General features: G+C 44.0%; 1 protein-coding gene across 1 annotated transcript in view; it reads left to right on the top strand.

The window, feature by feature from the left end:
* The window catches only part of MATN2 (matrilin 2), a 146,191-nt gene extending 118,734 nt beyond the window's left edge, over positions 1–27,457 (top strand). Inside the window, exons 10-18 of the mRNA XM_004090737.3 lie at positions 7,946–8,068; positions 9,401–9,523; positions 12,790–12,912; positions 18,689–19,102; positions 21,734–21,886; positions 23,504–23,575; positions 24,352–24,429; positions 24,814–24,912; positions 26,900–27,457. Of these exons, the coding sequence (XP_004090785.2) occupies positions 7,946–8,068; positions 9,401–9,523; positions 12,790–12,912; positions 18,689–19,102; positions 21,734–21,886; positions 23,504–23,575; positions 24,352–24,429; positions 24,814–24,912; positions 26,900–26,955 (1,241 nt within the window). The 3' untranslated portion in view covers positions 26,956–27,457. The remainder of the gene's footprint in view (positions 1–7,945; positions 8,069–9,400; positions 9,524–12,789; positions 12,913–18,688; positions 19,103–21,733; positions 21,887–23,503; positions 23,576–24,351; positions 24,430–24,813; positions 24,913–26,899) is intronic.
* The last annotated feature ends 459 nt before the right edge of the window (positions 27,458–27,916 follow it).

The following is a 27,916-nucleotide window of genomic DNA, read 5'->3' as shown; positions in this document are numbered from 1 at the left end:
TTTTTATATCATCTATTCATCTAGGCAGATGAGCTGGCTGCACAGCTGGGCGTGCCTCTCTATATTGCCTGCGAGAAAATATTTCCAGTTTGGGACAGATTCTTGGATCTCAGCAAATGGGTTATCCATGTTATAGCTTTCGGTGGCTCCCCGCCCAGCTGCCTCCCAGACTGCTGCTACAGCCAGCCCAGGGAGGGATTGGGCACAGGGGATGCAGAAAGAGGGTGGGTGTGTTGAATTGCATCGACATTGACAGCATGCCAAAGCCAGATGTAAGGGGTTTGTTGGTTTGTTTAATTCTCCATCATTTTAGATTATTCTGAGAATAAGAGGAGTCCTTCTTCTGTCCACCTCATTCCTGTGATAATCAAGAACTGACTACAAGATGGTTGTAGGACCCTACGAAATTCTCATGAGCCCTTCTAAACAAATGAAGCTCCATCTCCTTTGAATCAGGTGCCCCTTCCTCTCCCCTGCCCAGGTCCACATCTGGATTTTGACCTGGCCACTTTTAAGTGTTGCCCATTTTCTCATTTAAAGTGGGTTTCTAACCAATGGCACAGTGGAACCATCTACATGAGTAAATGTCCAACAGTGCAATGAATAGTGAATTTTGTTATTTATATATGGTTGTGTCTAGATGAGAACTTGTGAGATAATCAGATAAGTGAGAATTGTCCTCAGGAACCATATATGAGAGATGCATTTAATCCACCAGCTGATACATAAGCGTTGAGCTATTCCCCTAATTGAAGACTTTCTGCCTGCCCCAGAATGATTCATTCTGACTGTCCTGTCCTGTAATAATGGGCTAGGTTTTCAGTGTGGCCACAGCTAACTGGGGGTTGGGATGTAGGTTCCCCAGTTCTACTCTCGGTGACAAAGGGCCAGACGACATGACTGCACCTTTTTGGTAAAGCCTGTTGGGGGGCAGCCAGGCCTGGCTCAGCAGATAAGAGTGTCCTTGGCTCTTTATAGAGGCAGCCTCCACTTGGAGCTTTGATAGCAAGTGGTCTTAAGAATGTGTCACTCACCTTCTGGAAAGTTCTCTAAAGCGTGGAGAGGTTCCAGGGGCCCTGGGATGAAATGGGCGCTGCTGTCCCCCTACCCCTTCAGGAACCTTGGGTTCTCTGGCCTCTGGAGCGATGTCCCCTCCCTTCCTCCAGCCCCCTGACCCCAAGCTCTGCTTTCCCAGATTCTCCCCAGGGGCCTTTTTGCCTCAGGCAGTTAGATGCACAGACTCGGGGTGTGGGGGGGGAGGGGATGGGGCGATCTCTTTTACCAGCTGCAGCTGAGAGGACTCCTTCCCTCTCTAGACGTTTCCCTGAGATTGACCTTGTGCAAGGGCATCCCAGCACCAAGAAAGACTCTACAGGCCTGATGTGCATGGACCACACTGCACACTGGCCTGCAAGCTCCTGGAGGTTGGAGGTCAGAGGCCAACATGAAATGACTGCGAGCGTGAATGGATAGAGGACACCTGTCTTTTTGCCCCACGGCCCCTGCCACAGGGTCCGCTCCCCACTTGATAACCTTCAGTGGCTCTCCACTGTCTCCCAGAATAAACTTCCATCGCACTCCTTGATTTGGCAGAGTGCAGAACCCCCTCTTCCACTTTAGCCTCACCCCGGGCCCTCCCTGAAGCTGCCTCCTGTTCTTCAGCCAAAGTGGCAAGTCCCCTATTCTCTGAACAGGCCTGGTGCCTTCCAGCCCATCCCAATGTCACCCCCATGGGTAACCTCCTCCCCCACCTGATAGGCTCTCCTCTCCTCCTCCCACCCCAGGCTCTGCTGGGGCCTCTCTGCAGAGCTCTCGTGTCCAGCCTCACCCTGGGGCTCTCTGTGCACATGTCTGAGAAACAGTGTGGCAGAGCAGAAAGAGTACTGAACTGGAAGCCCAAAGACTGGGTTTAAATTGTGTCACTTCTACCCTGGGCAAGGGAATTGGCCCTCTTGGGGTCTGACTGCTCATCTCTAAACTGAGAATGGTTGTTGCTGCCTTTCAAGGCCACTGTGTGGTTCAGGGAGACTGCTGTTGCAGTGCTATGTGAACTTGTGGACTGCCGTGACCCCTAAGGGATTCCTCTTCTTCTCTCCCCTTCCAGCATCAGACCTCCCTGCACTGAGGAGACTCAGAAGGTAGCTCCTGGCATTGCTGCCTGGAGACCCATCTCTCAGGGCCAGGCCTGCTCTCCTTGGAGGGGCCCCAGAGATGCACAACTCTGGAAGGGGGCTGGACTCAGGGGTCCAAGGGCTGTCCGATGAGGGACCCTCCCTTCTGCAAGCAGAGGACACCAATGGGGATCAGAGCCGTCAGCCTAGGGCACTGGGGGATCTCTGCTGGCGATACTCCCAGTCCAACTACCACGCACAGATCTGTGAGGGCCTGTTAGGCTGCCTGAGGCCCTGAGCTTGGCCTTCCAGGGCTGAGGCAGCACTAGGCAAGGCTAGGGGAGTGTCTTAGTCTACTCGGGCTCCCATCGCAAAATACCATAGACTGAATGTTGTTTCTTAACCACAGAAATTTATTTCTCACAGTTCTGGAGGCTGGAAGTCCAGGATCCAGGTGCTGGCATGGCTGGGTTCTGGTGAGGGCCCTCTTCCTGGTTTGCAGACAGCCAGCACCCAGCTGTGTCCTCATATTGCATGGGTTGTAGGGGCTGAGAGAGCAAAAGAGTGCAGGCAAGTTATCTGGTGTCTCTTCTTATAAGAACACTAATCCTATCAGGTCAGGATCCTGCCCTCACAACCCCATCTAAACCTAATCACCTGTCAAAGACTCCACCTCTGAATACCATCACATCAGGGGTTAGGGATTCATATGTGAATTTTGGGGGAAACAGTCTGTAGCAGGGAGTGGGGGGAGGGGACCACCCTCACTCTCACGTATTCACATTACAGGCTTGATGCAACAGAAGGAAGGTAGAGATTTTCCCTTATTTTGTGGGAAACGGACACATGGAGGAAAGTGATGCCTCTAAGTTGGCCCTGGTCGGGGAGTCAGTGGCAAAGCCAGGACCAGAGCCGAGTCCCCTGATTTCATGATCTTTTGCCCAGTGTGAGATGCCCTGGAAAAGCACAGCTCAGTTCAGCGGCTTCTTGGTTTGTCTGAGAAAAAGCCTATATTAAGTTAGCAAAGGATTGGCTGCTGCTAGTTTTATTACGAGAAAAGCCAGGAAGCAGTGTAATTCTATCTGTCGGCTTCTGGTTACTGTCTTGGCAGATGGCCGCTGTGGCTTTCTCTCTCTGGGGTTGGGGTTGGTTTTAACAACGTCTTACGTGGAGGCCCAGACGCACGATTGCTGTGTGTCATCACGGCAGAGGTGCAAGTCCACAGAACACGTTGCCCCGCAGTTGCTGCACCACAGACTTATGTGACTCACCTGTGTCAGTGTGCAGGGCTGCTAGACAGGGGCCCTAAAGACCTGTGCTACATCCTAAAACTTCCAATCATCCTGAGCACACACTGCAGAATCCATTCACGATGAGGGTTTAATTAAATATGTAGGCCTGGGTTCTTATGTGTAAAAGGAGAAGAATCCTTATTTGAGAGGAAAAATGTTTTCTTCCTCCCTCTTGAGATTTCTCATACGTCCTCCCACCTATTTCACTTAAGTGATGGTTCCTAATGGAGTCTGTCTTTACTCTCCTCTCTGGGTTTGAATCTAGGTACTTCCTTAAGCGCTTGGTTACTTTACCCTCGTTCTCTACAAATATTTACTGTATACCTGCAGTGTGCGGGGTGCTGGGGATCTCTGGGGTTGATGCAGATTCAGTTTGTGCCCTGACAGCATTTAAAGCTTCTCGGGGAAGAAGGATAGCAGAGACAGCATCCATTCCATATGGTGAGAGTGGCGATGTGGGAAGGATGGAGCCGCAGGAGCCTCCCCTAGTCTAGAGAAAGAGATGTTTAATCCGACACCCAGAGAATGAGTACAGTGAGCCAGCCCGAGATGGAGGGGAAATGCTTCCCTAGGAGCCAGAGACCGAACTGCAGGAAGTTCCGTGCTCTGAGTATGGGGTACTGAGTGCGAGAGGGAGGCCGGTGAGAGACAAGCCTGGGGACGCTGGCGGGACACATCACCCACTTCTAGCCTGCAGAGTTACGAGAGACTTCCTGGCCGGCCTCTCTTGAGAAAATGATTTGTCTGGTTTGTCTTCTGAGAATCTGCCAGGCTGCCAGGGACACAGAGGTCTATTTGAATATAGTCCCATCTCTGCCCCCAGGACAGCTAAGACCAGTCACCTCTGAAGGTTCAGGGACACTGGGAAAGTCACTTCCCCTCTGACCGTCAGTTTTCTCATCTTTAATGAAGGGGTTGGACTAGTTCATATCCAATGAGTTGAACTTCCAGCCCTCAAACAAGGATATTGCCTGGCTCAGATAAGTGCTCTGTAAACACTTGCTGAATGAATGGACTTATTGTGGTGCCCACCATAGTCTCCCAGGCTAAAGACACCCCGTGGTAGTGAGTCAGGGGTGGTGGCTCTCTTTGCCTGTTAGGGGACCACTGAAACATGTTCCTATACGGGAATATCTTTGCCCTGGGGAGAAACTGGTTTCCAGACTTGGCGGATAGAAAGCTAGCGCCTATGGTCAGGAGGTTAACTATCATCCACCTTTGGCATTCTCTAATTTCCCATCCGTGGTTCTTTGAATTTATAAGTCGCCCAGAACATCCCTGAAGGGCAGAAACTGGACATTTTGCTGAACAAATGTGAGTCGTGCATTTTGCAAGGTGGGTGTGTGGGAGAGAGTGGGAAGCCTAGCTGGCCACAAACATCCACACATCCCATGGGGTTCTTATTTAAAACATCTGCACAAAACCCCTGTGAGGTGGATCTAATTACCCTCAATTTTCAGCATAGAAAACTGAGGAAATGTTTCCTTTTGTTCAACAGGTCTTTCCTAGGGGTCTGTTAGGTCCCAGGCATTATGGCCACTGCCAACATCTCACCTCTGATGATTCGTTGAAATCATCTATGGGGCTTGGAAAAAGTCTAAAGGCCCAGGCAGCATCCCAGAAACCCTGAATCAGAAACAGAAACAGAGACTATCTTACATTGTTGGTGAGAGTAGAGATTGAAATAATCTCTTTGGAGGATGATTTGGAAATATTTATCTGCCTTTAAGTATTCATACCCTTTACCTAGGCAATTCTGCTTCTGGATGTGTAACTTTCAGGTATGCCTTCACATTGTACATAAAACTACATGCACAAGAATATCCATTGCAGATAAGGTGTGGTGGCTCATGCCTGTAATCCCAGCACTTTGAGAGGCTGAAGCGGGAGGATCACTTGAGGCCAGAAATTGAAGACCAGCCTGGGCAACATAGTGGGACCCTGTCTCTACAAAAAATATGAAAATTAGCTAAGCTTGGTGGCATGCACCTGTAGTCCCAGCTACTCAGAAGGCTAAGGTGGGAGGATCACATGAGCCCAAGAGCCAAGGCTGCAGTGAACTGTGATGACACCACTGCACTCCAGCCTGGGTGACAGAGCAAGCCTGTGTCTCAAAAAAAAAAAAAAAGAGCCTGAGCTGAAGCTAGGAGGACAGGACTGGGCACAAGGGAAGCTCCAGGAAGGAAGGGCTTGCTCAGAGGGGTCTGGCAGGATTATGGCTTGACAAGGTTGACATGAAAGAGCTATAGCTATTTTATTACCATGGAAAATGGAGTAGTATTATTATTATAAATTCATGGTAGGGGGAAAAAAATACCTCATCTCCATGGCCATCCAGTTGTCTGTATCATGGATCACTCAATTGTACTTTCCACTCTTACACTACGTGAGGAACTATCCCAAACCATCAGGAAATGTTCTGCATTAATAGTGAGTCTAGAATTTGCCGAGAAAAGCAAGTCATGCTCAGGGCAAACAGGAGGGTCCAACTCGGCTTTGAGCCTCCTCTGCAGCTGTAATTGCAGTTATCAACTTTTCCCATTCTTCAAAGATGTTGGCAGTGCTTCTGCCCAAAGAAAGGCAGAATTCCCTTCACGTTTGAAAGCTTGTTTTAGCATATAGCAATGCAGTATAGTCAGAAAAAATGATAAGATTACAATTTTTGTTTGGTTCTTTCTCTTGTTAACAATTGGTCTTGACAAGCCATTAGCCTTCCCAACCCTTAGTTTCCCTAGCTGGTGAGTGAGAATAACAACAGCTGCCTTAACTAACCCAAAGGTGGTTCTGAGGAGTCCTCTCCAGAGAGATACTACAAAGATGCTTTACCAAAAAAAGTGTGTGGTTCGTGCCTGAATATAAAGGCCATTATGTGCTTTGGGGCCTTTATTTAATAATTCCGATTCATGTCCATTTTAGAAATTCTACTCAATCTGAAAGGATTGAGTTAACTTTCAGAAATATGTATGGTTCTTATAAAAAGTCACCACTCACCTATCCTCAGTATTAAGCTTTTAAAATAGCAGCCTGGTTTTCACAGGTTCACAAACCTTCTAGTCCCCCAGAAGCCACCCAGCCCTATAAGATGGCAACACCATCCTTCAGTTGCTCAGTCCAGCAACCTCGGAGTCTTCCTTGACTCTTCTGTCATATTCATATGGGCTCTTTGTATTAATCCATGGGCAAATTTTATAGTCTCTACCTTAAAATACAGCCAGTCTGACCACTTCTCACCAGCCTGGTCTGGGCCACCAAGATCTTTGCACAGGGCTGTTCCCAGCTGTCTGAGCTCCTTTCTGTGCAGAGAGATCCTTTAAAAACAAACCCATATCATGCCACTCCACTGCTCGAAACACTGCAGTGACTGCCCATCTCTTTCAGATCTGTCCCCCACTGTGAACCCCACATGGTCTGCCCCAGCCAACCTTGCTGGCCTCATCCCCTGCCAGGCTCCTGGATGCTCCAGTCACAGTGATCTCCTTGCCTTTCCTGAAACACACCAACCAAGCAGCTCCCGTTGCTGCAGTTTGCAAATGCTGTTCTTTCTTGCTGATAATGCACTTTCCCAGACACCACCACTCACTTCCTGTCTTTCTGCAGGGCTCTGCTCAGTGTCACCGTATCTGACACACCATATAAAATAACAAGCCCTCCCTACTCTCCAGCCCAGTAGCCACTCTCCATCTTTCTATCCTGCTCTTCCTCCATAGCACTTTTTCCCAAATGACATATCACATATTTGTCTGTTTTCCATGCATCCCTCTTCTCCTGACACCTGCTGCCAAATGTAAGCTTCACAAAAGCAGAAACTTTGTTTTGTTCATTGCTGTATCCCCAGAGCCTAAAACAGTGCCTGGCTCATCACAGGGACTCACAAAATATTTGTGAACTGACTGAATACATGAATGAATTGGTTACCTAAGTGTAATATATACATACATACATAAGTAGATATGTAACTAAGTTGATATTATAGTTACATAATAGCCAATTAGGTTAATCTTATTTTCTAATATTTATAAGTAATTTATCTCTCATTCTGTAACCTGTATTCTCATGTTTTTTGTTCATTTTTCTTGTGGAGATGATTTATATTGTTTGATTTTTACGTGCCATGTATATATTAAGAATTTTTGCTCACTTTGGGAGTCCGAGGTGGGTGGATTGCTTGAGCCCAGGAATTTGAGACCAGCCTGGGCAACATGGTGAAATCCCGTCTCTACAAAAAATTAGCCAGTTGTGGTGGTGCATGCTTGTAGTCCCAGCTATCTGGGAGGCTGAGATGGGAGGATCACTTGAGCCCGGGAGGCAGAGGCTGCAGTGAGTTGAGATCACGCCACCACACTCCAGCCTGGGTGACAGAGTCAGACCCTTTCTCAAAAAAGAATTTTTGCTCATAGACATGCTTTATATTCTGAAATGTGTCCTGTAGGATAAGGTACTGTTTTAATTCAAGGTGTCTGAAATGTCTTTTATGATTGAATAAGCCACTAATATATGAGTCATTTTCTTCTTCTGTTTCTCTAATTCCCATTTGATTATCAGAATTGGACTCTTGTGCTCTGGGGGACCACGGTTGTGAACATTCATGTGTAAGCAGTGAAGATTCGTTTGTGTGCCAGTGCTTTGAAGGTTATATACTCCGTGAAGATGGAAAAACCTGCAGAAGTAAGTTTGTACTGGAGCTGGCTCCTACTACTATGCCAGGCCACTGTGTGAAATCGCTATCCTCATCTCTGTATACATCAGTTCCTCTCAGAAGTCAATGCCACACAGCAAAATGTAATGTAGTGTCGTGGGTAGGACCCTGAAAGAGAAAATGGACATTAGGGAAAAACTAAGTAAATGTCAATAAAATATAGACTTTAGTTAATAATCATGTATCAGTATGGGCTTATTAATAATAACAAATGGACCATACTCATGTGAGGTGTTAATAATAGGGAAAACTAGGTGTGGGGTATATGGCAATTCTTTGCACTGTCTTCTCAATTTTTGTGTAAATCTAAAACTGTCCTAAATAATAAAGTCTATTAAAAAAATGGACAAACAAAAAAAGTCAACACCAGAGCTACTACTGAAGTTCTTCATTTATATGCTCTGTGGCAAGAAACAGTGGTTTGGCAGTATACTCTAGTGGAAAGATGGACAGTCAGAAATCCAAGATTCAATCAAGTTCTGTCTCTGCCATTTATTAGCTGGGAAAGTTGCCTAATTTCTCTAAGCCTCTCTGCTTATTTATCTTTAATAATGTTGTTGTTGTTATTTCTGGTAGCACAAATCCCTCCCAAAGGGCACCTTGTGATGCAGCCAGTTTTGCCTTTCAGAAGGCAAAGCCTCTTAGATGGGGCTGCAGCCAGCCAGCCCAGGACAAGCAGCCTTAGAGTGAATTGCTGGTGTAAATCTCAAGACACATCTCTGAATAATCAAAGGGGAGTGTGTGACCCTGGTTTCCAGCCCTATCAGTTATCTTTTTCTCAACGTCTCAAAGCACTTTATAAAGAGCAACTCATTTTGACACTTTTGGAAGAAAAGATGGGTAACTGGAATAATTACTTTCTCATTTTTTAGACAGCACAGCTAAGACTCCAAGAAGTTAAGTGATTCTCCTAAGTCATATGCTATGTCAGACACAAAGCCAAAGTTAGATTTCAGTGCTGCTAATCTAAATTGGGGTTTAATCTCCTAAGGAATCATATCAACAATGTTTCCATTCTGATATAAGAAACTATGTCTACAGAAAGCTGATGATGGGCTGCATTTTAACACTAAAGTAGTGCTGGTGAATGATGATGGTGAAGACAGTGAAACAGTTTGAAGGGTTAGCCCGAATTAGAGCCACTAAACTTTGTTCTCAATTGTATCTTCCTGCCCCACGGACCACTGAGCTCGGGTGGCAGTAGAATCCAGTAGCTGACTCCAGTGGATGGGTCCTCCAAGGTGAAGTCTATGTGAAATGTATGTTGTTGAAATTGTTGTAACTTGCTCTCATGTCTTCAGGGAAAGATGTCTGCCAAGCTATAGACCATGGCTGTGAACACATTTGTGTGAACAGTGACGACTCATACACGTGCAAGTGCTTGGAGGGATTCCGGCTTGCTGAGGATGGGAAACACTGCCGAAGTAGGTAGCCTCGAGGTGGAGAAGAATTTTTCCCTCTGTGGACTCAGAATTAGAGAAGTTCATTTAATCCTTAAAGTCCTCCTTTATTACCACTGTCACAAGTGTCAGTTCCTGTCTTGGGTGCTCTGAAAGTGTTTAGCTAGAGATCAGTTCAGTAGCCCCTTGCTTTTTCGGGAATTTCTCAGTCAAGGCCTGAGTTTTGGGTTCTTTGCTTCTCTTCATTTTCTGCCAGCCGTCAGCCCTTTCCACAGTAGCTGTGTGGGTGCCCAGAACCTCACACAGTGCTAGTCACTGGACTGAATTAGAACCTCTGCCAGCAATCACTACAAGGATTGAAGGTTAATTACAGAGCTTTCTCCTCTTGGCAGACCTTAAAAGTAAGGGCAAAGGGTGAAAGGGTGTATTCGTCCATTTTCACACTGCTGATAAAGACATACCCGAGACTGGGCAATTTACAAAAGAAAGAGGTTTGATGGACTCACAGTTCCACTTGGCTGGAGAGGCCTTACAATCATGGCAGAAGGTGAAGGACACGTCTCACATGGTGGCAGACAAGAGAAGAGAACTTGTGCAGGGAAACCCCCTTTATAAAACCATCAGATCTTGTGAAGACTTATTCACAATCAGAATAGCACAGGAAAGCCCCATCCCCATGATTCAATTACCTCCCACCAGGTCCCTCTCACAACACGTGGCAATTGTGGGAACTACAATTCAAGATGACATTTGGGTGGGGACACAGCCAAACCCTATCAGAGGGATTTCCTGTAGGTTTTATTTTTCTATTTGTATCATTTGCTTCTATAGGTTACCCAGAACAGGCTCTGAGAGTTTCATTAGAAGGTGTATTCACCAGAGTTCTCCAGAGAAACAGACCTTCTCTATGTATATCTTCATCTTCTATTATATATAAATATAATAGAAGACATATATATTATATATGTCTATATATATGTCTATATATATTATATATGTCTATATATAAAATATATATGTCTATATATAATATATATGTCTATATATAAAATATATATGTCTTTATATATAATATATGTCTATATATATTATATATATGTCTATATATATAATATATATGTCTTCTATGGTCTGTTCTATCTCCTATTTATATATATCATAGAAGACATATATATACATATATGTGTGTGTGTGTGTGTGTGTGTGTGTGTGTATATGTATACTATGGTCTGTTTCTGTCTTCTATTAATATATCATCTCCACAGGAAAAATGGACATACACACACACACACACACACACACACACACACACACACATATATGGTGAGAGAGGAAAAGATTGGTTGATTTTAAGGGATTGGCTCACACAGTTGTCAAGGGCTGGCAAGTTCTAAATCTGTAGGGCAGCCTGGAGAGCTAGGCAAGAGCTGATGCTGCAGCCCAAGTCTGAAGGCAGTCTGGATACAGAATTCTCTTTTCTCTGAGGACCTCGGTCTTTTTCTCTTTAGGCCTTCCAGTGATTGGATGAGGCCCATCTACATTATAGAGGGTGACCTGATCTGCTTCACTCAAAGTCTACTGATTAAATGTTAATTGCATCTAAAAATTAGCTCACAGCATCATTTAGACTGGTGTTTGACCAAACAACTGGGCACTATAGCCTAGCCAAAGTGACACATCAGATTAACCTTCACAGTACCCAAAGGAACAGAGGGATGTCATACGAGCTCAGTGAGGTGAACATTAGGAGAGTACAGAGCAGGTATTTTTCCCCACTATGAGATTCTGAGCTGGTAATTCCCTATTTTGGGGGGAGGGGTGGTTGACAAAGTCTGCTTGCTTTTGTGACACTTTGCCCCAGTGGGCAAAATGACCCTTTTTCAATTAAGTCAAAATAAGTTCAGTTGCTTTTGAGGTTGATTTTTGGGAATTTCCCCACAGACTCCTTTGAGATAACTGGGGATATTCCACAAGCCAACAAGGCTGGATTGGAGGGATCTCAATACCTCGCTTCTTCCACCAGGAAGAGGGACTCCTACCTTTAGCAAGAAGTTCTGTGTGAACGACTGACGCCTAGGATACCTGTGGTACCCTGGCCTAACTCTGCAGGGATTCCCCTCATGACTGCAGGTTCAGCTTCACACTGCAGTGGCCCTCTTGTGGAGATTTTGTCTATAATTCTGCCCATTGTTCCTGTCTGCACTGCTTGTTCATGATTTTCTTTTTTGTTTGTTTTTGTTTTGAAACAGGGTCTCACTCTGTCACCCAGGCTGGAGTGCAGTGGCACTATCTTAGCTCACTGTAACCTCCACCTCCTGGGCTCAAGCAATCTTCCCACCTCAGCCTTCTGAGTAGCTGGGACTACAAGTGTGCACCACCACGCCCGGTTAATTTTTGTATTTTTTGTAGAGACATGGTTTCACCATGTTGCCCAGGCTGGTCTTGAACACCTGAGCTCAAGAGATCTGCCTGCCTCGGCCTCCCAAAGTGTTGGGATTACAGGTGTGAACCACTACGCCCAGCCTTCATGCTTTTCTTTCTGCAAACATCTGCACACTCACACACACACTGTTTATTCATTCAACACATTTATTGCTCAGTAAGTTAAGCTACTGTACACAAGGTACAACTTCTACCTCTGGAATTTGATCCTAAATCAGATTTCACCATTCCTGCTTCCTGGAGGGATGTGTTCTCACTGATTCCAATTTTGTGTGAAGCCTCTCCTTTACAGGGCTAATGACAGGAAAGAGCCATAGGCTCATGCTATGGAGGAGCCCTCGGGAGACAGCTGTGTCATCAACCTGCCAGATGACCGTGGGCAGCAGTCAAGCTCTCTGAGGATCTGATTCTTCATTTATACCTTGAGAATAATTATCCCTGTCTTTCTTCCTCCTCTCCAGGGTGTTGTGAGGGTTAAAGGGCTATAAGTACTTCAAAGAGTTTAAATTACCTCACACACGAGAAATGTTCATTAGACAATCTGAACTGGAGTGTTTGGGATGTCTGTGGCAAAAGACATTAGAAGCTAAAGCACACCTAATAATAGGATAGTAAATCAAGGACACCTAATCACCCATCTTACCATTCAGACTCATGGGAGCTGGAGCTTTCTGAGAGGAGCTTTTTCCCTATCCTGAGTATGAGACTAAAAAATACATTATGAAGGAGGTTTGAAGAGAGGTGTATTTTCTTTAAGAGATTACTTCCACAATCTCTACTCATATGACTATTCAATTCACCTCATTTCTACACTGATGGGATTGTTCAACTCCCTATATTTTCCTCAGGGAAGGATGTCTGCAAATCAACCCACCATGGCTGCGAACACATTTGTGTTAATGATGGGAATTCCTACATCTGCAAATGCTCAGAGGGATTTGTTCTAGCTGAGGACGGAAGACAGTGCAAGAGTAAGTGATCTGAACTTGGCTTTCTGCTTTAATTTTGTTTTGGAGCAACTGCTTTTTGGAGTATTTTCAGGCAACAAATCCCTCACCTCTGCTTCTCCCATAAATATAAATGCATATGCACAAATACAGAATGGGGGAAGAGAGGGCTTAACTGCAGCACCTGTGAAAACACTTTCAGTTTTAATTGACAGTAAATTCATTATCAGCCAAGAGGCTAGGGTGATCGTAGGCTGAACAGCAATGTCTGCGTGAGGGAGGTGGAGAGAGCTGTGCTCTGCTCTGTGCTGGAGAATTACATTTAGTTCTGGGCATGGTACTTTAGGAAAAGAGAGATGGATCAATGGTTTAAACATAAAAAAAAAAGAGCAAAAGGAGTCTTGAGAGAATTATTTTTTAATATGAGAGTAGAGAAGATCTTTCTAAACATGACATGAAATTTAAAAGCCATAAAAGAAAAACAAAGGAAAATATATAGTAAGAGAGTAAAGCTGTGATACCTTTTTTTAACCTATTAGTTACCAAAGATCAAAAAGTTTGATTCCTTATGTTGGCAAAGGTATATTTTAGTAGGGAATTATAAATGGATCAGTGGGTGTCTGAATTGGTATAACCTTTCAGAGGGCAATTTGGCAATGTTATGAATCCAGTTCTAGAAGCTTATCTTACAGATATGTGCATGTTTATAAAGCCATGTATACAAGGATATTTTATACAGCACTATTTGTAGCAGCAAAAAATGGAAACAAGCTAAATGATCACTCATGAGCCTGGCTGAATAAATTAAGGCACATCTATGTAATAAAACATGATGCAGCTGTTAAAACAACAAGCAGCTCTGGATGTATCCCCAAGATATTTTAAGAGAAAAAAGCATGGTGCTGAATGTTTTTTATAGTATGTTACCATCGATATATTTTGTAAAACACTCTAACATACAGTCTCTCTTTATACATGTGTGCATACCATTATATACATATCTAACGTGTATACCCTATACACACACACACACACACCCTTTTTCTAATATTTAAGTTTTGTTCCAAATGCATGTATTATTTTTTAGAAAAAAATAAGATAAACACGATTTAGAAAGAATTAAGCATCATGATCTTGTGAGGAAGTTCAGTATTACGTTAAGCAGAAAAAAATTAGGAAACTGGGGATCTTTGTAGAAAAAAATTTTGAGGTACCAAATACCAATGTGACTGTCATCTCACTCATGATTTGTATGATACCCCCACCCCGCCCCACCCTACCCTGGAAAGAAAGGACACTGGGAGAAGCTACAGCTCAGCACGAGGACAAAGAAGCTTTCTACCAGGGAAGCTCCATGCCTAATTAGTTCAGAGCATAAGCTTCAGCTCAGACAGATCTGGATTTGAACCCTGATTCATACTACCTGTGTGACCTTGGTCAAATTATTTAACCTCGGCCGGGCACTGTGGCTAATGCCTGTAATCCCAGCACTTCGGGAGGCCAAGACAGGCAGATCACCTGAGACCAGGAGTTCGAGACCAGCCTGGCCAACATGACGAAACTCTGTCTCTACTAAAAATATAAAAATTAGCAAGGCGTGGTGGCACGAATCTATAATCCCAGCTACTCAAGAGGCTGAGGCAGGAGACTTGCTTGAACCTGGGAGGCAGAGGTTGCAGTGAGCTGAGATTGCTCCACTGCTCTCCAGCCTGGGCAACAGAGGAGGACTCTGTCTCAAAAAAAAAATAAATAAATAAAATAAATAAAATACAAAAATTAGCCGGGTGTGGTGGCATGCACCTATAATCCCAGCTACTTGAGAGGCTGAGGCCAGGAGATGGAAGTTGCAGTGGGCCGAGATCATGCCACTGCACTCCAGCCAGGGTGACAGAGCAAGGCTCTGTCTCAAACAAACAAACAAAAAAACAAATTATATAACCTCTCTGAGTCCCAGTTTCCCCATCTATAAAATGAGGATAATAACTCACAAAGCCATCACAAGGAATACATTAGATCGTGTATCCAAAGGTGCTGAACAGCCGGGTGTTGTGGCTCACACCTGTAATCCCAGCACCTTGGGAAGCTGTGGTGGGAGGATTGCTTGAGCTCAGGAGTTCAAGACCAGCCTGGGCAACACGGTGAAACCCTGTTTCTATAAAAATTAGAAAAATTAGCTGGTTGTGGTGGTACGTGCCTGTGGTCCCAGCTACTAGGGAGGCTGAGGTGGGAGGATCACCTGAGTGCAGGAGGTTGAGGCTACAGTGAGTTGTGATTGTGCCACTTCACTCTAGCCTGGGTGACACAGCAAGACCCTGTCTCAAAAAAATTTTTTTTAATAAAAAACAAATAAAGGTATTGAGCCCAGTGCTCACACACACTAAGTGCTCAAAAAATGATCACTATTACGATTCACAATAGCAAAGACATGGAATCAACCCAAAATGCCCATCAATGATAGACTGGATAAAGAAAATGTGATATATATACACCATGGAATACTATGCAGCCATAAAGAGAAATGAGGTCATGTCCTTTGCAGGGACATGGATGGAACTGGAAGCCATTATCCTCAGCAAACTAACACAGAAACAGAAAACCAAACACTGCATGTTCTCAGGTATAAGTGGGAGCTGAACAATGAGAACACATGGACACAGAGAGGGGAACAACACACACTGGGGCCTGTTGGGGGTAGTCAGGGGAGTGAGAACATCAAGATAAAAAGCTAATGTATGTGGGGCTTAATACCTAAGTGATGGGCTGATAGGTGCAGCAAACCACCATGGCACACGTTTGCCTATGTAACAAACCTGCATGTCCTGCAGATGTATCCTAGAACTTAAAATTAAATTAAATTTAAAAAACAACAGACAGGCCAGGTGCGGTGGCTCATGCCTTTAATCCCGGCACCTTGAGAGGCCGAAGCGGGCGGGTCACCTGAGGTCAGGAGTTCAAGACCAGCCTGGCCAACATGGAGAAACCCCGTCTCTACTAAAAATACAAAAAGTGGCTGGGTATGGTAGCGTGTGCCTGTGGCTCTGGCTACTTGGGAGGCTGAGGCAGGAGAATCACTTGAACCCAAGAGGAGGCGGCAGCAGTGAGCCAAGATCGCGCCACTGCACTCCAGCCTGGGCGAGAGAGCGAGATGCCATCTCAAACAACAATAACAACAAACAAACAAAATGATGACTATTGTAATCATCAACAGCAGAGATGTCCAAAGATGGGGCTTTAGTGGTAAGGTGACAAATTCCTCATCAGGAGAGGCGTTGAGGCCCAGGTCGAATGGTCACTGGGTGAGCATGTTGTAAAGAGGATGTAAGCAACAGCAGGGCTGGAATAGATAATCTTTAAAAGGCTTATCCATGCCTGAAGTTCTAGAACTTCCTGAAAATTACGTTCTGAAAGCAAGTCACAGCTCCATTCCAGTCTTATCAACTTAACTACCAAAAAGAAAATGCCCAAGAGAAGTGGGAATTACCCTCTGGCAAAATAATAGCTAACAAGTGGGGCTGTCCTTCCTGTGTCTGAAAGCAAATACCTGGGCCCTGCTCTCCCTGATGCTTTTACACTCTACCTTGTTTTGTGTTTCCTGGAGAAGGCTTCTGGACGCCATTCTGTGTGTGGGGGTTGCAAGTGCTAGTTTTGTTCTGTAAGAAAAATGTGTACAGAAAGGAGGAGAAAACAGACTCACTGCTGGAAAATTTCAGTATTTCTGAAATCTGCTGAAGAGCCACATGCATGCTGCCTGAGTCTTTTTTTGGTTCACTCAGGAACAGACTATGAATGTAAATGAAGCTTTGAGTTGGCCTTTTCCTCTTTCGCTAATAAAAGATCAATAGGTTGAGTGATGAGGAAAAGCACTTAATGGAGAAACAGAAGAACCCAATCCCCCAACATGTGTGCGCACACGCGCGCATACACACACACACACACACACACCACACACACTATGATGTTAAGCATGTTATACTGGCCAGGCATAGAAATGGTTTTGCATGTGTGTGTCTCTATGTGCTTATATTGTTGTGCCTCACTTTGAAAGATTAGACAGCTGCTTGATATATAAAACAGAATGTTTATCACAGATTGTGGATTGTTTGAAATGAGATCATCTGGCCCAGCGCGGTGGCTCACGCCTGTAATCCCAACATTTTGGAGGCCAAGGCAGGTGGATCACAAGGTCAGGAGTTCGAAATCAGCTTGGCCAAGATGGTGGAACCCCGTCTCTACTAAAAATACAAAAATTAGCCAGGCATGGTGGCATGTGCCTGTAATCCCAGCTACTTGGGAGGCAGAGGCAGGAGAATCGCTTGAACCCGGGAGGCAGAAGTTGCAGTAAACCAAGATTGTGCCATTGTACTCTAGCCTGGGCGACACAGCAAGACTCTGTCTCAAAAAAGAAGAAATGAGATAATCCATTTTGAATCTGTCCATTTTTCTTTTGCAGTCCTAAATAACAAAAAGCCTCTCCACACCCAAATTGCTTCACATAAAGCTTTTATTTCTGCTTACTATCGACCATCTATTAATAGTTACCTGAGACCAGGTGCAGTGGCTCATGCCTGTAATCCCAGCACTTTGGGAGGCCAAGGCAGGTGAATCACCTGAGGTCAGGAGTTCAAGACCAGCCTAGCCAACATGGCAAAACCCTGTCTCTACTAAAAATACAAAAAACTAGCAAGGTGTGGTAGCGTGTGCCTGTAATCCCAGCTACTTGGGAGGCTGAGGCAGGAGAATCACTTGGACCCAGGAAGTGGAGGTTGCAGTGAGCCAAGATCACACCATTGCACTACCATGCCCAGCTAATTTTTCTTTTTTTAAGAGAGACAGTCACTCTGTTGCGCAGGGTGTTCTTGAACTCCTGTGCTCAAGCCATCCTCCTGCCTCAGCCTCCCAAAGTGCTGGGGAGTATAGGCGTGAGCCACCACACCAAGGCTAATTATTTTGTAAGCTATAATAGGTCAGTAGGGTACTTACAGGTGTGCTACCCAATGAACATCACCTCATTCACTTAGTCTGTCACCACACATTTACTGAACACTATTTTTGTGCCAAGTATTGGGGGGTGGGGCACAAAAATGAATGAAACACAGTCCCTGCTGAGGAGGAACTCACAGACTGGGGGAGGAAACACATCATTAAATAATTATTGTACAATGTGGAACACTATATAGAGTACATTAGATTGTATGCAACTTGGTGTTAGGGATTGTGTCTTGGTCACTATTGCAATCCTGCTATGCCCACTGCCTTGTACAAAGCAGGTCCTCAATAAATTTTTGGTTGAATAAATTAGTAGTGTTAGGGGTACATAGAAAGCAATACAAGCAGAGTTACTAGGAAGGCTCCCGGCAGAGGTGATGGCTGAGCTGAAGAAATCTTTCTCCATTGACTGTCAGAATGCCAGCACTGGGGTGATGTCACCCTCTTGGAGTAAAGTTCTAGGAGTCTTTGGGTATTGTTAGACCCTTCAGTGTGCTCTACCCCCAGCTCCTCCCAGACCTGTCAGTGTTCCAGGGTACAATGTAGACTTGGGTTCCTAGACAATTGTACATCTGCCATTTCGCTTGTGAAAAATACTATTTTTATCAATATGACAAGCCAACCATAAAAGTATATGTGAAAATTATTGTTGCTTGTGGCCCTCCCAACAACTCATCTGTCCTGTGTATTATCTAAAGAACAAAAACTGGTTCCCCAAAGTGGTTATGCCTCCAATCGAAGCATCATTTTATTCTACTCTTGGGCATAAATGATTTTTTATTCAACTATGTCAACTTTCCTTTTGTTCTTATAGAATGCACTGAAGGCCCAATTGACCTGGTCTTTGTGATCGATGGATCCAAGAGTCTTGGAGAAGAGAATTTTGAGGTCGTGAAGCAGTTTGTCACCGGAATTATAGATTCCTTGACGATTTCCCCCAAAGCCGCTCGAGTGGGGCTGCTCCAATATTCCACACAGGTCCGCACAGAGTTTACCCTGAGAAACTTCAACTCAGCTAAAGACATGAAAAAAGCCGTGGCCCATATGAAATACATGGGAAAGGGCTCTATGACTGGGCTGGCCCTGAAACACATGTTTGAGAGAAGTTTTACCCAAGGAGAAGGGGCCAGGCCCCTTTCCACAAGGGTGCCCAGAGCAGCCATCGTGTTCACTGACGGACGGGCTCAGGATGACGTCTCCGAGTGGGCCAGTAAAGCCAAGGCCAATGGTAATATGGGGTGGAGGTGCGGTTTACACCACTCAAGGTTCAGGTTTCTTAAATTCAGTGGTCTCAGCTGGCCATAGGGGTACGCTTCTTTAGTGTACAGAAAGGCCTCCTGGCAACTGCCATTATACACCTTTACTACCCTGCCACCTAGAGGCCTTAACAGGACCCCACAGGAGTTAAATAAAGTGCTCAGGAAGGAGTCTGGCTACTAGAAGGTTAGGCTAAGCTGACCACAGGCGGGTATCCTCTCACTGTGATTTACTAGCCAGTGTGTGATCTCCAGTGTAAGAATCGCCTAGATATACACAATAGTTCCGAAACTATTGTGTATAGCAAGGTCGGCTTGCTCTAGAATCAACTGAAGAGCTTGTTAAATTGTTTCTGATGGGAACTTTTACTGTGTATATTTATTCTTGTATTTTTTAACCAATACTTCAAGCGAGCATTCTGAAAATGCAATAGCCCCTAGGGTAGAAAATACTCTTGTGTTTGCAGGAGGCAAAGTTAGCTTTTCAGAAAACCAAATGATGGAACAGATTATGACTTTAAGCTCTTGTTGCTCAGTAAAGCCCAGCCTCTTCTCTGAGGTTTTCCTGACCTGAGGGTTACTTCAGTTGTACAGATGTGAAGCGTGCTTGAGGAGTATGACCCTTGGCTAAAGGAAACCCAAAAGCTAGGATAATTGGTAGAGACAGTTTATGGTGAAGTTTCTAGATTCCTTGAGGGAGATAAGAAAACTTGAGGTTGTGAAGTAGTTTGCGTGAAAACTGCTTTTTTTTGTGTGTGAGACGGAGTCTTGCTCTGTCACCTAGGCTGGAGTGCAGTGGCGTGATCTCAGCTCACTGCAAGCTCCACCTTCCAGGTTCAAGCTATTCTCCTGCCTCAGCCTCCTGAGTAGTGGGGACTACAGGTGCCTGCCACTATGCCCAGCTAACTTTTTGTATTTTTAGTAGAGACGGGGTATCACCATGTTAGCCAGGATGGTCTCGATCTCCTGACCTCGTGATCCGCCCACCTCAGCCTCCCAAAGTGCTAGGATTATAGGCATGAGCCACTGCGCCCAGCCGAAAACTGCCTTCTTAAAGTACTTGTTGAGGACACACTGCTTTAGCAAGTCCTGTAAGAGGAAATAAGGTATGCACAGATCAAGGCCTCATCTAAGACTTTATGGACCCAGTGCCTAGATCAGGCCTGGCACATAGTAGATGTGTGACAACTACTTGCTGAGTGAATGAAGAAAGGAGTGAGAGTACTGGCAGTCCCATTGGTGAACTCCGTTCCTCCTCACAGAAAGGCTGGTTCACATCGACATTCACTCTCTCTCTTTGTGAAGGAGGTCATTTTATTGATACTGCGTACCTTCCTCTTTTTCTAGCCCAAGAGTGGTAGCCACAAAGTGTCCTGCCCTGAATTATCTGGGTAGATTGTAAAACTGGCTGTTCACACTAGCCTAGATTGCTAGAGCTCATGTCAAACTCACAGGCCCCCTGGTCTGCATTCTTAAAAAGAATTAGGGGAAGCAACTTGGTCCCCAGAGACAGTGGTTAGCCCTTTAATCTTACTGAGACTAATCTACCTTACCCTTTGCTCCACTCAAATGTCTCTAACACATCACACAAAGACAGGTGGTAGCAGAAACTGATGTTTGATTCTTGAATCAACAAGATTTATATGAGATGACATCCTCTTATGAATTTAACTAGTCTTATGTATAGCAAACAGAATCTTAAAATAGTAGTTATCCTTTTTAGGAAGTTGTGCATAAAATCACTGGGCTCCCGGACAAATATGCTGAACTTGATTAGTGACCTTACACAGACTCAGAACAAGGCACCATAACTCTTGCCCCTTGTCTTGAAGAGCCATTTTTAAGTACATTTTTAAGAATCTAGTCTAATAAATTAGCTAGAATAAGTTATCAGTGCTGAAAAATGTTTGGACTCCAGCAGAACATATTCTTATTGTTTTACTTTCAAATAGAGTATATAGGGGAAGGGAGTCTAAGGATTGATGTAAGAAAAGCTTTTAAAGCAAACGCATATCCCTGTTGAAACTTAAGGCTGATCTTGGGTTTGTTCTTTTTCCTGACTTTGGGGGTTTCCAGTGGTCTGCAGATTATCCTTTTCAGCTTAGCACTTCCTCACAAAGTTGTGTCATCTTAAGAGAAGTGGGCAAAAAGCAGCTTCACTTGGCCTCAGGTCACTTACGTTTCCTATCCTGTAGCTTTGAGTAGAAACTAGGTTATTAGGTCATAAATTGACTTGATTCTTAGAATTCTTCCAGAAGAGATTCCCATTTAGCAAGCCATAAAATAGTGCTCATTTCTATGAATCCAGAAAGCTAATTCAGGGGAAAGTTGCAGATTTGTTAAACGGCCCAGCCCAGAGCTGAGCAACAGGTTAGTAGTTTAGCTCCCCAGCGTCTCCCAGATGCCTCACTTCTCTCTTGGATCCCTCCCTTTCACTCATAGGACCAAAATAAAAATGGTAGAAAAATAAAAAGGAAGGTTGGCATGGACCCTTCAAATCATACCACTTAACATCTAACTGGCTTTGGGTGCAGTACACACAACTTCCAGCCCCTGGGAACACAACTCTAACTAACTTGCTCTTAATTTTTTCTGCACCCTAGGTATCACTATGTATGCTGTTGGGGTAGGAAAAGCCATTGAGGAGGAACTACAAGAGATTGCCTCTGAGCCCACAAACAAGCATCTCTTCTATGCTGAAGACTTCAGCACAATGGATGAGATAAGTGAAAAACTCAAGAAAGGCATCTGTGAAGGTACTATAGCTTATGCCGAAGACCTTAGCAAACAGGGCAGCATGAACTCTTTTTTTTTTTTTTTTTGAGATGGAGTCTCACTCTGTCATCCAGGCTGGAGTGCAGTGGCACAATGTCAGCTCACTACAACCTCTGCCTCCTGGGTTCAAGTGATTCTCATGCTTCAGCCTCCCCAGAAGCACCACCACACCCAGCTAATTTTTGTATTTTTAGTAGAGATGAGGTTTCACCATGTTGGCCAGGCTGGTCTCGAACTCCTGACCTCAAGTGATCCAGCCACCACAGCCTCCAAAAGTGCTGGCATTACAGGCGTGAGCCACCATGTCCAGCCAACACGAACCCTTTAGTGATAAATTCTCAACCAAAAAAAGTGTCTCCTTCATGGGCAGGGCCAGCAATGCCTAGAAACAGTACAAAAAGAAGGGCTGGGCACCACGGTTCCCGCCTGTAACCCAAGCATTTTGGGAGGCTGCAGTGGGAGGATTGCTCGAGCCCAGGAGTTCGAGACCAGTTTGGGCAACAAAGTGAGACCCTGTCTCTGAAAAAAAAATTTAAAAATTAGCTAGGCATGATGGCACACACCTGTAGTCTCAGCTACTTGGGAGACTGAGGAGGGAGGATCATTTGAGCCCTGGAGGTCACAGCTTCAGTGAGCCATGACTGCGCCACTGCAGTCCAACCTGGGTGACAAAGCAAGACCCTGTCTCAAAAAAAGAAAAAAAAAAAAAGGTGGGGGAAACAGGGGAGGTGGGAAAGACAAAAGTAATAGCTACCATTGTTTGAGCCCTTGCTGTGTGCCAAGCAGTATAATAAGTGTTTTGACACACCAGCATGCTTCATCCTCACAAACACCCTAGAGAAATGATCATTTAACTAAAAATCAATCATTATATAAATCAGGAGAGCTGAGGTGCAATTTCAGAATATACCTATAATTGGAGTGGAAAGGGACGTACCTAGTTCTTCCAAGCCCACTGTTAAAATTAATGCCTTTCTGCATGGACTACTTGTTTACAGAGTATCAGACTGCCCTTCAGACTTCAGATTTTGTTATGCATGCTTTTCTCCAGTTTACTAAATGTGCCAGATATGTTTACAGATAGCAGTTCTGCCTATTTTTCCTTGTACTCATGTCCCCAGTTCACCAGTTAGATCCCAGTCTAAGCGCTGTGTCTTACCCCTCTAGGGAAAGAACTCTTGAGATGAGGGGTAACAGGGAGGGAAGGCCTTTCCGATTTCTGTGAGTAGAGAATGTTTTGCCTCTTGTTTCATTCAAGTTAAAATGCCTCAAGTGGAGCTGCTGCCACTGCAACTAAAATCCCTCAACAACTTCACCTTTTCTTCTGCCCTACTTTCTAGACATGACAGTTTGGGGAGCATTCTTAAGATGTACTTAAGGGGTCCAAGCTTCTCTTATGAGAGAGAATTGCCCTAGAGTCATCATAAGTATCATGGTAACCAACTGCTTTTTTGAATCTTTGGTGTTACCAAACAAAACCAAAAAACCTTAGGTTATGGCAGGTAGGTAAGGAGGTGATCTGGGACCAGCTTCCTGAAGAACACACACACATGCCTGTGGACAACCGTCACTTCTTTTGGTCATCTTTTTCTGCTCAGCTCTAGAAGACTCCGATGGAAGACAGGACTCTCCAGCAGGGGAACTGCCAAAAAGGGTCCAACAGCCAACAGGTACAGTTTTTAAGGCAGTGTTTTTAGAAATTCTGGTGGGTGCTTCTACCATGGTTTCCCTCCAGATAAAAGTTGTAAAGAAGTGAATGTAAGTATGTTCAAATTATGATAATTAAGGCCTTTTTTCCCTCAAAAAGATAGTTAACGTTTACTCTTACCTTAAGCCATATTTGGTAACTAGCATCATTTCAGGTGACAGTGTTTTTTTTTGTTTGTTTTTGTTGTTGTTGTTTTCTTTCTGAGACAGTTTCATTCTGTTGCCCAGGCTGGAGTGCAGTGGTACAATTTTGGCTCACTGCAACCTCCACCTCCTGGGCTCAAGTGATTCTCCTGCCCCAGCCTCCTGAGTAGCTGGAATTACAGGCGCCCACCATCATGCCCAGCTAATTTTTGTATTTTTAGTAGAGACGGGGTTTTACCATGTTGGCCAGGCTGGTCTTGAACTCCTGACCTCAAGGGATCCACCCACCTTGGCCTCCCAAAGTGCTGGGATTACAGGCATGAGCCACTGCGCCTGGCTGTTTTTTTTTGTTGTTGTTGTTTGTTTTTTTAATAAAGATGTTTACACCACTGAAGGTAACAGTCTTTTTGCTTCAGTATGCCCAAAGTAAAGCTCTGTACCAAGTGCTAGGAATACCAAGTACCTTACTCTGCTGATGGCTGTTTTATAACCAAAAGCATTAAGCAGGTTTGATTGCAGTTTTCTTTTCTCTTTACAGAATCTGAGCCAGTCACCATAAATATCCAAGACCTACTTTCCTGTTCTAATTTTGCAGTGCAACACAGATATCTGTTTGAAGAAGACAATCTTTTACGGTCTACACAAAAGCTTTCCCATTCAACAAAACCTTCAGGTAATTCCAAGTAAAATATTACTATAAGATAACTTGATTTCAGCCTTTCAGCTTGCCAACAACCTTAGCTTTAAGGAGGAAAGGAAAGAAGGAAGTAGGAAATAGTATAGAGGAAAAGAGAAGAAAGAATTTAAGTAAAATGAGAACTAAAACGTAAACTAAAAGAAACTCAAGTAGTGTTCCTTAGTAATCCACAATAAGGGCCACTTCCAGTGTTGGAAGCATATACAGCGCTTTCCTGGTATTTACTGGATCTGGCTGCATGGAAAAAGTGGAACATGTCTTTCATTATGGTTTCCTCCACATGCTGATTCATTCCTATTATTATGCGTCTGGGAAGTCTGGTGGACTCTAGAGGTGAACACTTTCCATCTGCTTTCTCAGGAAGCCCTTTGGAAGAAAAACACGATCAATGCAAATGTGAAAACCTTATAATGTTCCAGAACCTTGCAAACGAAGAAGTAAGAAAATTAACACAGCGCTATATCCTTTTCTTATATTATGCTTCTGTATGGAATGCAAAGAATATTATCAAAACTTCACACACTCTATGTAGGTTTTATCAACTGAAGTCAATCCCATGAAGTCACGAAGAACAGTGAACTTCAGGAAAGGCTTTTTGCTTTAAAAAGCAGCCTGATAGGTGTTTAGGCAAGGGCAAGCCAAGCTTAGTAGCAACAGTCAAGCACTTAGTTGCCATCGGCTGTTCTCGGGGGCTTAGCAATAAGGCCTGTCGGTCAGCATACAAAGTAAGGAAAAAAGAGACACTGACCTAACTCCCTCTCTGCTAGGAGGTAGTGTAGGACATGATGAGGTCTGAAGTGCATCAGAGGTATGGCAAGTATAGACAAAGAATATTGTAGAATGAAGAGGTTTCAAACTCAGTAGTCCAAACTTTTCCTTTAGCCCCAAGGAACACCACAGCCACATATAGATTCAGCGTGTTTAGTTTCTAGAGGACAGGGGTGGTTTTTTCTTTTTTTTCCCTCGGCAGCAGAGATCTTCTCTATCAGCACTCTAAAAAATGAAACATTCCACCGAGGGAACAGCAGGATCCAATGATTCATTAAAACAATATTACAAATAAAAGGAATGCTTGGGGATAATAAAGAAAAGAGGATTCGGTGCTTTTACATATTGAACACCCTGCCAAGTGCTCTAAACTTAAAATTACAGTAAGCGTACTAAAGCTGGCTGATATCTCAAGTGCATCAACTAGTCTATAGGGAAATGGCTTAATTCTGAACTATCTCTGTGCCAATGGGCTTATGTAATAAGGAACAACAGCATAGAGCAATTCCATTTCTGAAAGCTGGAAATATGCTCCCTTAAGTAAAATGAAATAATCTTTCTGACAGTGGTTAATTGACGAACGTGGGCTCTCATTCTGCCCTCAAGAGGGCAGATAGAGGGTATTGAGCTTACAGGGAAGACCAATACCTAATCTAATGCCCTTTTCCTCTCGCTTGCCTGTCCCACCCCAAAGTTCTAGTCACGAGAGACTAAAGACATATTTTTACATAGGTCAGAGTTCCTCAAAACTGTGGCCTTATGTAGCATCATGGTGAAAACTCCCTATCGCCCTTTGCTTCTGACTTCGTATCTTACTTTCCAAGGCCGAATTCTTTCATTGTCTTCTCTTCACCACATTCCCAACATTATCAATTCTGGCTCCTAGAAGTGTGCTATGGCAAACTAATTTGCAAGCATTAATGGTGGAAGTGGAATTACAATTAAAAAAAAAAAAAAGACTGCAGCTGGGTGTTGTGGCTCACACCTGTAATGCTAGCACTTTGGGAGGCCTAGGTGGCCTTGCTTGAGCTCAGGAGTTCGAGATCAGCCTGGGCAACATAGTGAGACCTTGTCTCTAAAAAATAATAAATAAAATAAATAAGGCCGGGCACAGTGGCTCACACCTGTAATCCCAGCACTTTGGGAGGCCGAGGCAGGCAGATCACCTGAGGTGGGGAGTTCGAGACCAGCCTGGCCAACATGGAGAAACTCCGTCTCTACTAAAAATACAAAATTAGCCGGGCATGGTGGCACATGCCTGTAATCCCAGCTACTCGGGAGGCTGAGGCAGGAGAATCGCTTGAACCCAGGAGGCGGAGGTTGCAGTGAGCCAAGATCGCGCCATTGCACTCCAGCCTGGGCAAGAAGAGCGAAACTCTGTCTCAAGAAAAGAGAAAAAAACAAAAATAAATAAAATTAAAATTAAAAAGACAAATTCACACTGAGCCATCTGGCTTTGATGTTAAAAAAAAAACAAAACCCAAAATATTTGTCTTGACAGAATATGTTAAATAAGTTCTATAAATTTACAAGTCAGAGTTTTAAAATACTTGACAGAAATGGAAAAAAAACCCAAAACCTTTTATATTTCAGAAGCCAAAATCTTACATGGATAAATCAAGTTATATTTAAATGTAAATAAAAATAGACAATTCATCTTCCTTAATTTGAGATTTACTAGAAGAAATGACACAGAGAATGGAAGCCCTGGAAAATCGCCTGAGATACAGATGAAGATTAGAAATCGCGAACATTTGTAGTCATTGTATTGAGGATTACGATGAAAGCAGTGCAGAGCCCCAAAGCTCAGGCTATTGTTAAATCAATAATGTTGTGAAGTAAAACAATCAGTACTGAGAAAGCTGGTTTGCCACAGAACAAAGACAGGAAGTATACACTAACTTGTATAAATTTATCTAGGAAAAAAATCCTTCAGAATTCTAAGATGAATTTACCAGGTGAGAATGAATAAGCTACGCAAGGTATTTTGTAATATACTGTGGACACAACTTGCTTCTGCCTCGTCCTGCCTTAGTGTTGCAATCTCATTTGACTATACGATCAAGTTTGCACAGTCTTACTTCTGTAGAACACTGGCCATAGGAAATGCTGTTTTTTTGTATTGGACTTTACCTTGATATATGTATATGGATGTATGCATAAAATCACAGGACATATATACTTGTGGAACAAGTTGGATTTTTTATACAATATTAAAATTCACCATGTCAGAGAATGGTATTCAGTGCAAAAATTCTTAGTTTAACTTTAAATGGAAGATATGTATGTATGAGAAATGGCCACTATGCCTATGAAAAAAATGCTGAACCTCATTAGTAATCAGGAAAATGCAGGTTAAAACAATACCATTTTGCACCCATCAGCTTAGCAAAAATGAGTATGTTTTTTAACAAGTGTTGGTAAGGATGTGGAAATGTGAAGTTCTTGTAGTAAGAATGCAAATGGCACTCTTTGTAGAGTAAGTCTGTTGACATTTCATGAAACTGAAAATGCACACAACCCTGTAAATCTAGCAACTGCACTCAGTTGATTTCAGCACATACATACAAAGAGACCTACATAAGAATGTTACGGCCGGGCGCGGTGGCTCACGCTTGTAATCCCAGCACTTTGGGAGGCCGAGGCGGGCGGATCACGAGGTCAGGAGATCGAGACTACGGTGAAGCCCCGTCTC

This window comes from Nomascus leucogenys, chromosome 16, assembly GCF_006542625.1.
Source record: "Nomascus leucogenys isolate Asia chromosome 16, Asia_NLE_v1, whole genome shotgun sequence".
Classification (NCBI taxonomy): domain Eukaryota; kingdom Metazoa; phylum Chordata; class Mammalia; order Primates; family Hylobatidae; genus Nomascus; species Nomascus leucogenys.
The sequence above is the reverse complement of the archived record's forward strand: the minus strand, read 5'-3'. Positions and strand labels throughout refer to the sequence as shown.